The sequence below is a fragment of the Pteropus alecto genome, unplaced genomic scaffold (genome assembly GCF_000325575.1).
Source record: "Pteropus alecto unplaced genomic scaffold, ASM32557v1 scaffold101, whole genome shotgun sequence".
NCBI classification, from domain to species: domain Eukaryota; kingdom Metazoa; phylum Chordata; class Mammalia; order Chiroptera; family Pteropodidae; genus Pteropus; species Pteropus alecto.
The window spans coordinates 2,968,239-2,984,676 of NW_006432945.1; the positions used below are offsets into that span (position 1 = coordinate 2,968,239).

At 40.7% G+C, this 16,438-nt stretch overlaps 1 protein-coding gene and 1 pseudogene across 1 annotated transcript; both read right to left on the reverse strand.

Annotated features, from left to right (window-relative positions):
• Nucleotides 1-1,101: 1,101 nt before the first annotated feature.
• Nucleotides 1,102-1,220, reverse strand: LOC112476516 (annotated as a pseudogene).
• A 7,366-nt stretch (nucleotides 1,221-8,586) lies between these two features.
• On the reverse strand, nucleotides 8,587-16,329 carry SLC30A1 (solute carrier family 30 member 1). Its single transcript, XM_006907701.3, has 2 exons — nucleotides 14,959-16,329; nucleotides 8,587-13,345 (listed from the first exon to the last, which is right to left on the reverse strand). Exons 1-2 carry the CDS (start codon nucleotides 15,578-15,580, stop codon nucleotides 12,447-12,449), a joined length of 1,521 nt encoding a protein of 506 aa, XP_006907763.1. The 5' UTR covers nucleotides 15,581-16,329; the 3' UTR covers nucleotides 8,587-12,446.
• Between the last annotated feature and the right edge of the window lie 109 nt (nucleotides 16,330-16,438).

A 16,438-nucleotide genomic window follows, 5' to 3' on the forward strand; every position in this document is an offset into this window, starting at 1 on the left:
TCTCTGTCTCTCTCTGTCTCTTTTTCTCTCTCTCTTAAAGCGTAGTTAACAAACAATAGTGTGTCGTTTCAGGTGTACAACATAGTGGTTCAACATTTATATTCCTTATGAAGTGATCATCACAAGTTTAGTAGCTATCATTCACTATATACAATTGTTATAATAATATCGACTATTTTACATATGCTGTATATTCCATTCCTATGACTTTTCTTTTGTAACTGGAGGTTTTGACTTTTTTTCCCCTTTCCGCTTTCATCCATCCCCTCTCCCCGCCCCCCGCCCTCGCTCTCAACCATCAGTTCGTTCTCTGTATCTATGAGTCTGTTTCTGTTTTCTTTGTTCATTTTTTGTTTGTTTTTTTTCCATCCCACATATGAGTGAAATCATATGGCATTTGTCTTTCTATTTCTTCAGACAGAGACCCAGAAGTGGAATTGCTGGGTCATATGGTGGTTCTAGTTTTAATTTGTTGAAGACTCTCCACACTGTTTTCCATAGCGGCTGCACCAGTTTGCCATCCCACCGACCGTGCACCAGGGTTCCCTTTTCACCACATCTTCAGCTACACTTGTTACTTGTGGTCTTTTTGATGACAGCCATTTCGACAGGTGTGAGGTGGTATTTCACTGTGATTTTGATTTGCATTTCCCTGATGATTTACGATGTCGAGCATCTTTTCATGTACCTGTTGGCCATCTGTATGTCTTCTGAGGAGAATGTCTGTTCAGGTCTTCTACTCACTTTTTAATTGGATGGTTTGTTTGTTTGTTCTCGATGTTGAGTTGTATGGGTTTTTTTTTACATATTTTGGATATTGAGTCCATATCAGATATAACCCTTGCAAATATCTTTTCCCGTTCGGTAGGCTGTCTTTTCATTTTGTCGATGAAACCCAGAACTTCCCTGCAAGGACACCCATTTCTGACCCCCAAGATCTTTTCAGCTCCCTCCTCAGGGACCTCTGACCTACTATTCCTCTTTGTTTTATTTTATTTTATTTTATTTATTTTTAGGTGAGACAATCCTTGGTTGACCTCACAGATTGCAAGGACTTTGTCAGTTTACAATCCCTTATTTTTTATTTCATTTATTTTTTTATACCTACAGCACCTGGTCTTCCTAGGTGGTCTCCCATCCAAGTACTAACCAGGCCTGAGTCTGCTTAGCTTCCGAGATTGGACAGGATGGGCTTGTTCAGACTGGCATGGCCCGTAGACTGCCCTGCTATTCCTTCTGCCTGAAAGGCTCTTCCCCCAGAAACCTGAGGGGTTGCTCCCTCATCCCCCTTAATAACATTCTCTACTCAAATATCTTTTTCATTCATCCAGGCTTTCATGGCCTTCATATCTAAAATTAATCAGTGCTTCAGAGAAGAACAGTGAAATCCTGGAAACCCCCCACAAATGTTTCATTAAGGGAAAAAATCAAAAGCTTTGGAGGCCTAGATTTGAATCAAGCCCTAGCCTAGATGAATACTTATTCTAGTTTATAATCAATCTAGATAACAATCTGGATTCATACTTAGTCTAAGATTTATTTTGTGCTTGGTCAATGGAGACTATTTGCCTCTCGGGATTGTAGTGAAGACCAACAGTTTTCCTGAGCGTTTATTTCATACCAGGCCCCGAAGCGAGGACGGCAAATGCATTATTTCTCACAACAGTCCCGCAGAGACCAAAGTGACTAGGGTGATGCAGACAAGAGACCGACAGGTCACAGGACTCCAACCCTCATCTGTCCGTTTCCAAAGCCCATGCCCTAACCACTGCACCAGATGGAGAATGGGTTTGTACACGTAAAATGCATGAAAGAGAATAGGTGCCCACAGCGTCCCTTTACCTGCCCTCCTACCTGAGCCCTCAGCAGACCCCTCCCGGCGAGGATGCCAAGGCACTGCTCCTGCCGCTGAGAAAGAGCAGGGATGGCCAAGAACCCAAGGGACGACCCGCATCTCCGCCCTTCCCAGCCTGGCGACTTGCCACAGCCTTTCACATTTGAGGAAAATCTCATCACCCCCAGCACCACCAAGGTCTTATTTGGCACCGGCTCCTAGGACTTTGTCACTTTTGCACAGAGTAAGTGATTTATAAGGAAACGATGTTTTAGTTTAAAACAATATATCACCAAAATTGTTCTATAAGCTCCTCTTAAATGTGATCTCACGATTCAACTTTTCACTGTTAAAAAGTGGCTGAAGTTGTCCCATTGACTTTTATCTGAGCAAGGAAAAAATATTTGCAGACCCATATATTTACATGTACACATATATAGTTTTAAAATATAAGTTGGTATATGACTGTGTGTTCCAGCATCAAAAATAGACAAAAAGTGTATTCAAGACCTAATTTATACACTTAACAAATTTAGCAGGTGTTTTTTTTCAATCTATACAAAATGCTAGTGTTTTGCTTTAGATGAGGGGGTCAGGGAGAAGGTTTCAGGTTGCTCTCTGTGAGCCCTTCTCCAGAAATCCCATACTATGGGCAAGAGCAGTGTTGACTTCCAATAAATGGGACGGAATCAACACCATCTTTTTTCTTTTGAACATTGGATCTTGGGGGAGTGTAGACATTTATATGTCCTATAAGATAATTATTATCATGTGAATGTAATACAGTGATAAGCAGATAGTGAAGCAAACCTGCAAAATCATTATTTTTTTGCTGCTCATTAACTTATATCTCAAATAGGTGTTCCTTATGTGACTTGTCTCTAAGTTATAACTGAGAGTGAGAAAATGCAATTTAATACTTGAAGGCAGTTAAAACCCCCACGGTAGCTGGTGGTGTTCAGTAAAAATGCTTGAGCTGCTGACTCAGGAGACTGCTCACCAGACATACCCAGGTATGCTCACTTTAAGAACTCAGGGGTTCTCAAACAGTACAGTTTAAAAAAAAAAAATGAAAATGATATTATCCATTGATTTTAAAAGGAAGAGGAGGAGAAAGTGGGTGTCATTGCCACCTTTGGATCTGCCCCCCGGAATTGCAGGTGGTGGGGCCACACCTGCTGGGTCAGTGCAGTAGAAAATCACATCTGGGACTCTCTCCACTGTGCCATACCACTGCCCCTCAAAAGGACTCCTCATAAAACCCCCACGCCTCAGAGACGCTGATCCAAGCTCTGCCCTTGGCTGCAATCACCACCAGGCTCCCAGCAGCAAGAGGGCAGACAGACGGCTCACACCCAACACCTTCACTGATGGAAACCCACACTCGTTCCCTCCTCAGCCTACACGAAGTGTTGGAATCGTCTTTCTTGTTTTCAGCTTTGACATTTCTCCTCCTCCCCTCATAAAACTGTAAGTCGTAGAATAGATCATTAAGTAAACATCTGCTCGTCCGCAAGATATACCTGTCTCCTGCAGGTAGTGTTTGTTACAGAAGTGACGTGAAGAAAAAAAAAAGTCTAATGATTTTGAAAAAGAGAATTGAGGTTTCACTGAAGAGAACAGTGCAAGCTCAAGAGTTAAGAATGGGATTAATCAAAGTCTTACTAAGGGCCACTAATGGCAGAGAGAAAGAAAGGAGAAGCATAGAGAAAGAAGGGGAAAGGTACAAAACAGAAAGGGAATAAAATGCTAATATTTATTGAGTACATACTAAAGAGCAGGCATTGTTCAAAATGTTTTACATATGTTGACACCCTATTATTATTAAATGTTACTATTAGCCTCATTTTTCAGATGAGGCAATTAAAGCAGAAAGTCTGAGTGTCTTACGCAAGCTGCACAGGCAGTGAGTCTGGGATTCGAAGCCAGGCTGTCTGAGTCCAGAGCTGACCACTCTGCACACTGCTGAATTTGAGGAGCCCCCAGAGAGCAGAGACTGTGCTAGTGTACTCTGCGGAGCTGATGTTATAGTTAAGAGTGCAGACCCTGAATAACTATGTTGTATACCTGAGACTAATCTAACATTGTAGGTCAACTGTGATTCAATTTAAAAAATTTTTTTTTTTTTTTAAAAGAACACAGACTCTGCTTAGACAGAGGTGGGTTCAGTTTTGGTTCCTATACAAGATTTATAGAAATCTCTCACACTGTCCTCCTCTCTAAGTTGGAGATAATAACAGCGTTAAGTTCATGGAGTATTTGTAAGGATTACATGGCCTGAAACATTGAGCTCAGTACCAGAACACAGAATGTGGCAAATCTTAGTTTTTGTCTCATGTAATCCTCACAAGGACCCTATAAAAGATGCATTATCCCCATCTCACAGATCTGAAAACCGAGACTCCAAGAGGTATCCAACCTGCCAAGGTCTTATGCCTAATAAGGGGTGGGGATGGGAAAGAACAGGTTAGAGAGAGGAGAGAGAAGAGGAGGAAAGCAGGCGTGGGCAGGAGGACAAATGGAGGGAACGTAAGGAGACAATGAAGCCCGGTCCGGCGAGCGTCCCTGGTAACCTCGGGAGGCCTCAGGGGTTTTCGAGATGGCACCTCCAGTCCACACAAGGTTGGGTCTCACTGTAACGCATGAAGATGTCTGGACTCCCACAAAATTTTTTAAGGAATTATTTATCTCTTAAGCTTGAAATCTCAACATACAAACTCAGAGCACATGTCTGGTTAGAGAAAACTCCTTATCGTATTTCACATACCCAACCTTAGCATCTCCTTACCTTAAAACCGCAGATCAAGGCTTCGTTACCTTATCCGATATAAATTATTGCACAAGCATAAAATAAAAAGGTATTCCACCATTTATAGTGTCTAGCCCTTTTCTGATGAAATTTTTATTTGCAAGTTATTCTGTAATTTAACTTCAATGAGAGTAAAGGTTTTGGAATGATAAATATAAAAATTTAGTGTGTGTTATATGTATGCATTAATATATGTATATTAGTTTCTTATTGCTGCCGTAACAAATTACCACAAACTTAGTGGCTTTAAAAAAAGTATTACCTTACAGTTCTGGAGGTTAGAAGTCCAAAATGGGTCTTATGGAATAAATACTGGTGTCAGCTGAGCTGTGTTCGTTCCGGAGGCCATAGGAGAGAATCGGTTTCTTTAACTTTTTTTTTTTTTTCAAGTTTCCCAAGGTTTATTTATTGCCCAAAGACCCATGGCCAAACAGCCTTGCCCTCCTCCTCAGAGCTTCATGCCATCCAGTGATGCCATCCAGTGCGCCATCCAGGGATGAAGTTTCTCGTTGTGTTTTATTTGTTCCTTTGACTTTTCCAGCTACTAGGGGATGTCTGAATTCCTTGGCCTCTGGCCTCTTCCTCCATCTTCAAAGCTAACAGTGTAGCATCTTCGACTCTCTTTCTCTAATCACAGTCCCTACTTCTGTCGTCCACATCTTCTCTCCAGCTCTGACCCTCCTGCCTCTTCCTGTAATGACACTGATGATTCTACTGAGCCCATTCAGATTATGTAAGTTAACCCCCCATCTCGACATCCCTAACATAATTACACTCTCAAAGCCCCCTCGTAAGGCAACATATTCTAGGAGTCAGGAATTGAACATCTTTCAGGGGGGTCATTATTCCATCATAGTAAGCTATATAACTTTTTCGGCTCATTGGTTTTTAATAATATATTCAAACTCAAGACTCAATAACTGTACCAACAAAGACTGCCTCATCACTATCACTTTCCAGAAGAATCTAAAATTTGATGCAAGACTCCAGGGCACTGTCATTGACTGTCACTCTTGTTCCAGGCTATAAAAAGTCCTGATAAATTTTGTCCAACATTATCTTTGACATATTTACCCTTAGAAAGAAAAATTAGGGTCAATCCTTCTAAATTTTTATTTGAATATTCAATTTTGTATTTTAATAAAAAGTACTGGTTTTGAGCCCTTTTTATACTGCCAGAAACCCATTTTTACTTAGTACTTCAGAAGAGAGAGCCAAGGGTTTCCATAACCAACTCAGATGATTCCACCTGCACTGCTTTTTTGCTTAGAACAATCTTAACCTATCAGCAAGACTCCTGTCTACCTGGTCCTATCATTAGTTACGAGCCTCAGAGAACAAACCTTCAGACTTTCTATTTGACTCTGCAGGCATGGAAGCATGGTTCCTGCACTTAAGGATTAAACTGTCATTCGAACAAAACACGAAGGATCTGTTACCAATCTATGTAAAAGGAGGAGACTAGATGTAGCATTTGGATCAGATGGGAGAGACTGGAGGGGTACCCAGTGGGTTAGCCTTTTGTGGTTTCCCATAGGGCCATTCTGCCTCCCTAGGGAACATTTGAAACAGTTGGGGTGTCCTGACGATGGGTGGGGGAGGGGAGTAGTTATAGGCATTTGTATGGAAAGAGACCAGGGTTACTAAACTCAAGGCACAGGACAGTTCTGTCCTATGATAAATTGTTTCACCCAAATGCTAATAGCACCCCCATTGGAAAGCGGATGGTTCTCTCGCTGTTTCTTCATCCACATTTACTTCAATTACCTCGGCTTCTCATTTCCCAAAAGACCCACTGTTTTCAGCATAAAAAGATATTTAAGCCCCAGTTTTTTGTGATCCAGTAGAAGCCGTTAATACCTCAAACAATACTATACGGTAGCTTAGGTGAAAACACTACATTTGTAAAGACTGGCACTTGTCCACAAGACCGATTTAAAACTGAGAGGCCCTAAATTCTAAAAACGATTGTTATTCCTTTCCTCCATGTAATTAAAAATAAAACGACACTAAACTGTAACATAAGAAAGTCTAACTTAGGTAAAAAAGTTCTGACTTGTCATCTGGTGACTACTCAGATTTTTTAAATAAATATCAAATGTTTTAAAACTTATTTTCCTAATTTCTTTTGCCTATCTATTGCTGCTCATTGGATGAAAATTAAAAAGAATTCATTTTAAGTTTACTTATGAGGGTTGTCGATGGTTCAAAGTGACGGGAAAGCAAGCTACTTGCTGTGTCCTAGATCTCTTGCTGAATGCCAGTTCGGGCTCCATCACCTACGAGCTAGATGACTTTGGGTAAGGTGCTTAATATCTGTTAGTCTATAAAATGGGAATTTAATATGCCTAATGGTTTGTAAGGATTAGATGAAAATGTATGTGCCTGGAAATATACACTCAGTATATTTTAGCTGTTAATAGTATTAGTACTATAACTTCTTCTACTCCTGCCATTCAATATTCATTGAAACCTTTGAATGACTATGCTGTGCTAGTCTCTGTGCTAGATCCTAGAGATGACAGCCCTGACCTCAGTTTACAATTTGAAAGGGAAACACATTTCTAAATAAGCAGATGCAAGTGTCATAAATTACTTGATTTAAAAGAAAAAAAGCTATACAGATGCTCTCCCATTTACTATGACGTTACGTCCTCATAAACCCATTGTAAGTTGGAAATATTCTAAGTTAAAAATGCATGTAATACTACACTGTAGAGTATCGGTTGTTTACCCTCGTGACCATGTGGCTGACTGGGAGCTGCAGCTTGCTGCTGCTGCCCAGCATCACAATACTGCACATCGCTAGCCCAGAAAAAGATCAAAATTCAAATTTCGAAGTACGGTTTCTAGTTTAAAGTAAAAAAATCAGTTGTCAGGGGTGGTCTATAAAAGTGACAGCTGCTGGGGGTGGAGGCAAAAATGGTCAATTTTGAAGGCTCAGAACTATGAAATATCTTTAAAATTAAACATCGTCACTTTGTTTTCATCTGGTTCAAAAGCAATAGCTCTCATCCAGATGTGCAACGTATAGTACCTGAAATTGTTTCAGAGAATTGACAAATACTTGAAAAACCATGTTGCCTGAGTATTCTTCTCTGAACCTCTTAACAGTAAAAACACATCCAGATAAATTGGCCAACAGTAATAAGATACCAGATTCTACCTTTGCATTCTGATTTTAGAAGTGCTGAAGTAGGAAAACAATGTATGGAATAGAAAAGTGGTATGTGTAATGTAGGCATGTCCATTTGGGAACTAGTTTACCCCCTTAGCATTGAATACCTCGCAAACTCATTAGTCCTCCTGTCTCACTTTGTCTGCTTCCTATTCCAAATCAGTGCCTCTTCCTCTCGAAAGTTATTGGCTTCCTCCATTCCTGTAAAACCGAATTCAAACAAGCTGACGTGGCGCTTTTTAAATCTTTTACAATCTCCTTCTACCTCTGGACCCTCAACCCTCTATACTATTCCATGCCCTTTTCCTCTCAATTCCTGCCTCTCCTTTCAATTTTAACCTATCTGCATCCTTTCCGAAGATTTTTATCCCTTCTTTGGATTATCTACTGTATTTACCAATTCTAAGTGTCTACTGCCATTTGTCAATTGATTTTTCAACTATTTATCTCCCAGTCAGAAGTACGAGTTCTTAAAAGAAATTCTTTACGAGACACGATACTCCTGAACTCATGTAACTGAAGTAACGTACTAATGTATTCTTGGGTTAATAGTTCGATTATATAATTGTAAAATATTTAATAATCCTTGTTAGTAACTATGCTTACAAATAATAAATAGCAAGTACCAAAAGGTTAACCTATTACTACATAATTTATGTTAAGCTGAAATTTCCTTTCCTTATCTGAAGTCGAACTTTCTTCTATATAACCCAGCCTAGGAGGGGAGGCCATATGCACAAAATGAAGTAAATACTTAAAAATTAGTTTATTTTTCTACTTAACTTTTAATAAATGAGAAGAAACACAGTAGTCTGTCTCATAAAGAACATTTATAATACATAACAATCCATAAAGCCTCATGGTGAGGTAGGAACAGCTTTGGAAACAACGTACAGTCATAAAACATACAAAATGTTAGGTAAAATGTTGCAGCACTAAAGACATGTTATGTGCATCTGCTTTTAATGAGATGATAGTTGCATTTAACTGTGCCACACCTGGCCCAAAGGACAGGCTATGGCAGACACAAAACAACACAACATGGAAGTTTCATAAAGAATCACAGAATACACTGATACACTTCATTGTGCTGTTTTCAAGGCAGAACCATAACATGGCAATTTGTGTCTTTTTATATATAACTACATATTAATTGTATGTTACATTCCCTTCAGCATCTTTTTGTCAAAGACACTGGACCATAAAATTTTTGGTTTTAAAGTTTAAACTGGGTGACATACAAAAAGCTCTTGTGCCAGTGAAAATGACTGCTAAATATTCCAGAGCTTGTTAGTAAAACAAAATAGCATTGCCACATAGTATTGGTAGAGTTACATCAAAATAGTGCTATTACAATTTCCATTTCAGATGGTCAAACACTGTATTTGACAGTTTCAATTTAAAAAACGACAAACAAAAAAACCCCGCCACCTTCCCAAGAGTTTTAACACTGTTTTAGGACTGAAACTCGATTAAAATAAATATTTCTATATTGTAGAATTATTCTCCATATTTATGTATCTGAACATCTTAAGACAGCAGGTAAATGACGTTTATATCATTCAAATGATATCTGCTAATAAACAGTAAAAATCTTCAACTCCATACCAGTTAGCCTCCTAAATACTTCACATTAAGTTCCATAGGCCTTTTCCCTCAAACCTTTCAAAAGTTCAATATTAACTGAAGATGTTAACAATATATAAACGTGTTAACATAGTCTTCTACCTATAGTGATTTTCCAAAGGTGCTCTTGATGGAAATTTTTCCTATTCAAATGACATACCTTAGTTAGTCAAACATCATTTTCTAAAACATTAACATACATACGGCAAAATTTTTTAGTTTTTTGACCTTTTTTTTATAGGTTCTAGTCCATACTTTTACGACGTGGATAGCCTTCAAAAAGAAAAAAAAAAGCTAATTAAAAAATCATATAAACTAAAAGGTGACAATGGAGAATTAAATCTCTCATCACTAAGGCTGCATTTGGCTTGGAAAAATTTCTGAGTTGGTTTTAATTCAGGCACATGCAGCACCTCCTTCTCACTAAACCAAGACAACAGACAGGTTGCTAAACACATATTCTAAATACACTGGTCTTGCTCAAATATAAAAGAGCCAGCAGGAGAGATGCACCTCCTAAAACTGATGCAGTGTTATAAAACAGCATATTTAAATATTGGGTTTAAGTCTCCTAATAATGCAGGGTATTTCTCTCATTTTCTTTCAGGAAGGAATAAGCTATTTTGGAAAAGACACTTAAATCCCACAATATTTAAATATAAAAGCATTTTTTAAAAAGATAATGCTAATATAGCTAAAAATGGGTTAGAAAGTGCATTGTAAAGAAATAAATAATTCTCTGCTAAAACTCAAAAGGTGAGTCAGTGCCCACTGATTTTGCTATTATGACAAAGTCCTTTGAAAAAAGAGAATCCTATGGTACCACTTTGTTACATATAAGCTACTTGAAAATTATGAAAAGTGAAATAACTGAAATCTAAAGGCCCTTACCTTCAAAGCACTTTAAAAAAAAAAAAAAAGCCCTTGTCCCCTGCTTATACACACCATTTAAAAAATCCTCATTCAGTTGATGTCTTATACATTATACAACTTTTTATAGACCCAATAGAGCATTTGTAAAGAAAATCCCACTATTTTACCAGTTTTCTTATTGTATCACTACCGAAATGTTTCTATACAGTTTTGAGATCTTAAAATTTTGTAGTTTAAAGTGTTAAATTAGGAATGTACATGATACAGTATAATTCAAAGTTTTCTATTTGCCCATATGAGATCCCCTGATTTCATATTTCAAAAAAATTTTTGCAAAATTCAAAATAAATACTAGTTTAAGGAATTGAATTACACAATATCAGATAAGAGTATTAAAAGATCAAGATGTACTGCAAATTGGCAGGTTATGGTTTTGGCCCATTATAGTAAATGTGAACTAACAAACTATGTTCCTAAAATTACCTCATTCTCATTGGAAAAACCAGCTGTTCTTAAATAGGCCCACTGCCAGCAATGGGCTTGCACTAGGGAAAAAACACATCATCTACCACAAAAGATCATCCCTTTAAAAAGTTAATTGTCAAAGGCCAGAGCTTTCATCTTAAGACCCATTAAACAATGAATTATTTCAAATCTCCAAGGGTAGCCATTCCAAAAGTAGTCAGCTATAAAAGTCACTGAAGTAGTCAGGATACCTTGTTTCTAGAAAAATAGAGCTATACATGATAACTGGTATTAACATTCATCCTTTTGAGGACAAAAATCTACAGTTTCTTCACAAAGCATAACCTCTATCAAGAAAAATATAACTTAAATATCCTTAAATAACATTTGTGTATGAATTTGAGATCCATAACAATAAAATAGCCAAGAACAACTTCCGGTGTAGATATTGTGGCCCTTTGAAAAAATAAGCCACTATTGGAAGATATGAGCAATGTCAAGACAAGATAACTTATAGAATCTCATTAATTTTGTCTTAACTAATTTTGCTTTTTAAGAATTTAATGTCCAAACTGCATTAACCTTAAGATTTTTTCCTTCTCCCAAGTCAGTGGCTCTTGACAAATCACAAGCATTGCTGGTTGTGTTTGAAAAGCTGCATTTAAATCCATTCATAATTGATCACTATGAAAGGACTTTAACTCTATAAAATTTTTAAAAACATCCACAATTTAAAAGATTTCATTAATAAGCTTGCATTTAACATGTAATTATTAGTTTAATGTCCTTAAAAATATTTACTGTATATATTTTGTAAGTAAACTTTCAGCTCACTGTTTCTGATGCCAATCTCTCAAAGAAACATATTCATGTTTTAGATTAACTTTGGTTAGAGAAAACAGGTTTAAATTCTCAGGATAATTTAGAAATGCAGTCTGAATATTAATTTACAATAATCTAAATATTTAATTTGGTAAACTTTCTTCCACGCTCTTACTTCCCATATGCCCTATCATGTATAAACTGTAGTTCAATTTATTTCACTATTAGAATAATACTCAGCAATATGGAATGCAAGATAGAAACTGAACGTTAGTATTCTATATACCCCATGTGAAAAAGTGACTTTCCCTAATAATATCTACAAGTCACTCTTAAAATATGCTGTCATTTATGCTATGTAGTGACCTCAAAGGGCAAGTAAATATTACCTAAAACAAAGTTGTTGGTGAATTTTAAATTCTAAGAGTTAAAATTCTAATAAACAAAGTATAACACTGGGGGGAAAGAAAAGCAGAGAAATTCCAGTAACAATTTTAATTTATTTATCCCCCTAATTAATTTTTTACCCATGGAAAAACTGGAAATCAAATGTCATTATGTTATATAAGGTTTATACTTACTTTAAACAAAAATGTAACATAGTGTTAAAACCGGCTTTCCAAAATTGTTACAGCATAGCTGTACTCTGCACTAAGAATCACAAACTTGTAATATAGAACTCTGTTAAGCAGTCCCCTTATGTTCTTACAAAAATAGAATTAAACTGTGTGACCAGACAAGGACTTCAATTACACTACTTGGCAAACTTAGAATTTCAATGGAGTCTTTTTCCCCTTGCAGTTTAAAGCAAAAGTCAAATATCACATCTTTTTCAAGACTTACAAAGATGATTCAGGTTGGTTGTTTGGCGTTTTTTTAATACCTATCACAACAGCAGGCATGTTTTCACCTTTAGTCCTCCTGGGCTTCTCTAGATTGTCACTAAGTTCTGAACAAGAAATGCTAACTGTCGGGGCCTTTTCTGCATCCTTTCCAGGAATTGCTTGTGGCCGTGTCCCACAACATTGCTTCAAAGCACACTGAGTTCTGCAGGCAAGTTCACACGGGACTACACCTGATTTAGAGCCTACACTAGCAAATTCGGGCTGAATGGTAGTAGCGTGAATTCCGTGATTATGAAAAACGTCTTTAATGATTTTAGCCACCTGCATGTATGATGCTGGGTCTTCACATTTTATGTGAGCAGTGGCAATGATTCTGCTTCCAGCAAGTTGCCAAACATGTAATTCATGAACTTCCTCAACTCCTTCAACATTTCGAAGTTCTTTTATCAAATTTCTGATATCAATTTGTTTAGGAACAGTTTGTAGAAGAATAAGAGCAGATTCCTTAAGTAATGGATACGTTGTGTAAAGAAGTATACAAACCATTACAATACATAGAGTTGGATCTAAATAAAGCACCCAGCAAGGACCAGCCTCATGAACTGTTGCACGAGTACCATTAATTACTTCTACAAATGCTTTGCAGGGGTCAGGGGTACATGGGTTCACACAGAACTCCCCTTTAGGACAACCTTTCCAAGAATAGTAAAAGAGCAAGGCATTTACTACTACAATCACTGAACCCAAAGCATCTCCAAAGACATGCAGAAAAACTCCACGCATGTTAAGTTGTTCAGCCTTATCATCATCTTCCAATTCCACATGGTCATCTTCTCTGATAAGATTCCCATTCACTTGTACTTCTATCGCATCATTTCTCAACTTTTCTGGATCTGCAAAGAAATGCAAATTCTATCAAATACACTTGTTTATATAAACATCGTTGCCTCATTCCATTTTAGTAAGGATGTGAAGAATTTTTATAAAACATAATTTTAAAACATGCTCTGGGCAATTTAATATAAACTGACATGCTGAGAACAAGCAAGGACATAATGGCTGGGACTAAATTAAGTCATTAAGATGATATAGTTCCCCCATTCTCCTAACTACCATCCTACCTCTCTCACTCTAAAAAAAAAGCTCATCTTTTTCTGTGGGGGTGGGGTCCTGTGAACATTCTCCTATACTTTTTGGCATGTTCCAAAAAGAAAACATAAAATTGAATGCTATCCCCCCAAACTAAATGCAACAATAGATACCTATAATACAAAGGCTTGATTTGACAGAGCTCTAGTCAATCTTTGTCATTAAGGTATTAAGGTTAACGCTTAAATTTTTATTAGACTCTTGGTAGAGGGGGTTTAGAAACTGACAAATCAACAATACAAACTTAACAGAGACTTCAGGAAAAGTTGAAACTAAATGATCACTATCCACCTTACTACTCTTAAACCGAACTTACTGATCTGTTAAAGGAAATATACACACCAGAGCAGCTTAATTTTCTTTGGAATAACACCCTGCAGAGTAGGAGTGAGAAGAAATTAATTTATTGTTAAACATTTCAATATACAACTTGAATTTCATAAACATAATACCCTGCATCTTGAAAAAAAAGGGAAAACTTTAAGTAGTATCATTCAACTGGGTGAATAAACATAAATGGAAAAAAAATTGGAAGGAAATACACCAAACTGTTAAGGTCACTGGACTTGGGTAGTAGGGCATCAATTGATTCCTTTTCCCTTCTCCTTTCTCTCAACATTTCCAAATTTCCTTCAAGAGCACTTACAATTAGAATGAACAGCACTCATTAAAAATATAACATCACTTTTGTTTTAGTATGATTATGAAAAGTCCTAAGTGAAATGTTTATCATGCTTAAACAGGTCCTCAATCTAGGATTTTCAGGATTAAGTTTAGATTTTAGACAATTAACTGAAACATATATTGTTCATAAAAGAAATCTTCGACCCGGGTGTTGAGCTCAGGAAAGTAAAGCCTATAAGATAGCTCTGATTACAATATCGAGAAACTTGTTTAAAAGACGTAAGAACCACTTGGGTTTTAAAAAGCCAACAACTAAAGACGAATGGAGGATTCTCTCCACTTCCCAACAGGGCCAGGAAATTGAGTTAGGAAGCATTTTCTACCTGGTAAAACCCCAAATCAGACAGTCTCTCTCTAAAAGCCAGTAAAGACAGCCAAGTGCGGTTACAGACTGCAGCGCGCCGACGGACACCCCCTGACCCTGCTCCCACTCTCAGCAGCACAGTCCCCACCTCCACCCGCGATGTGTCCCGGACCCGCGGGGCTCCTAACACCGGGGTCCTATTTGCACGCCTTCCGCGGCGGGGGCGGGACCTGGAGGGAGCGGGAAGGCGGCGGCGCAGCGCAGGTCCGCTCCGGCACCAGGGGGCGTGCGGGCCATCCCGCCCGGGGCCCGGCTAGGGTCTGGGCTCCCCAAACCCAACCACCTGCGGCGGCTTCTTCCTCTCCTCACCTGTCGCGTCCAGTTTCAGTCCGTTGGAGTTGCTACTATTGGTCACCAGGGTGTTGGTCTCCTCCTGGTCAGGTCTCTGTTCGCCGGGGCTCACGTTGTTGTCGCTGTACCCGGGACGGTTGCTCTTGCCGCGGACCCCCTTGGGGAAGCCGTGGCTGTGGCCGTGGCCCCCGTGCGAGTGGCCGTGGCCGGAGTCGTTGCCGAAGCCGCTGTGATGGTGGAAGAGACAGAGCCCAAGCACGTTGACCACCAGCCCCGCCACGCCGACCGCGAGGACCACCAGCGGCTGCTGCATCTCGTGCGGCTCGATGAAGCGCTCGATGGCCTCCAGCAGGATGGCGAAGCAGAGGCCAGTCAGGAAGATGGCGTTCACCAGAGCCCCCATCACTTCGGCCCGGATCCAGCCGAATGTGTTCTTCTGGGTGGCGTGGGTCCTCCGGGCGAAGCGCTCGGCCACCAGCGCCACCACCAGCGCCAACACGTCCGACAGCATGTGGAAGGAATCGGAGAGCATCGCCAACGACGCGGTCACCCGGCTCACCACCACCTCCACCACCATGAACATGAAGGTCAGCATCAGCATGCACAGCAGCCGGCCCCGGTTCCGACCCCAGCACCCCATGGCTGCGCCTTGGGGGCCCGCCGAGCGCGGCGCGGACACTCAGGAGGCGGTAGCGGCGAGGCACTGAGGGTCAGTCTGCAACCCCTCCTCGCGGGAGGGCGGCGCGGGGCTCTCACCACCCGAGCCGGACCGCTCAGGACACCAGTGAGGGGCCTTCGAGACACCGCAGAAGGGACCGGACGGGGGCGAGCCCCGGGTCAAGCCGCCGAGCTCCCGCGCCTGTGGGCGTCCCCCGCGGGGCGGCGGCGCGCAGCTCCTCAGGCGTCGGTCTTCGGAGCCGGCGCGGAGGCCCGGCTCAGCTCCAGCAGCCCTCACACCCGCAGCCGGGCGGCGGAGGCGGCGACGGGGAGCTGGGATTCCCGGAGCCCGGGCACCAAGAGCCCCAGCAGGAGCAAGCGGGCGACGGGCAGCTCCACGCTGCGAAGGCTCCAAGCATCTGCGGGCTCTCAGCGCAGGTCTTCCATCCACTGGTCGCCTCCGCTGTGGCTCAGGTCGAAGAGCCGACGCCGGGGGAGCTAAAAAGGCGGCGACCACGGCAGCTGCACTCGGCCCGGTCTCGGGCGCCTTCTTCGCCCCCCCGCCTTTGCAGACGGTTTACAAAAAAACTTTGCTTTGCACTCGGAACCCCCGTTTTCACACGGACCCGAGCGTGACAAGGCCCTGACGCCCCGCCCATCAGGCCCGGCACACTTCCCCATTGGCCAGAACCCCCTCACGACAGCTGCCGTGTCCCACCCATCCTCGCTCGCTATTGGATGGAGGCTCGGCGGGGCGGGAGGAGGCGGTGTCGCGGCTTCAACAGATAGGGCGGGGCCTTTCTCTCCTGGAGCCGGGCGTGGGCCGGGGGGCCGCGGCCGG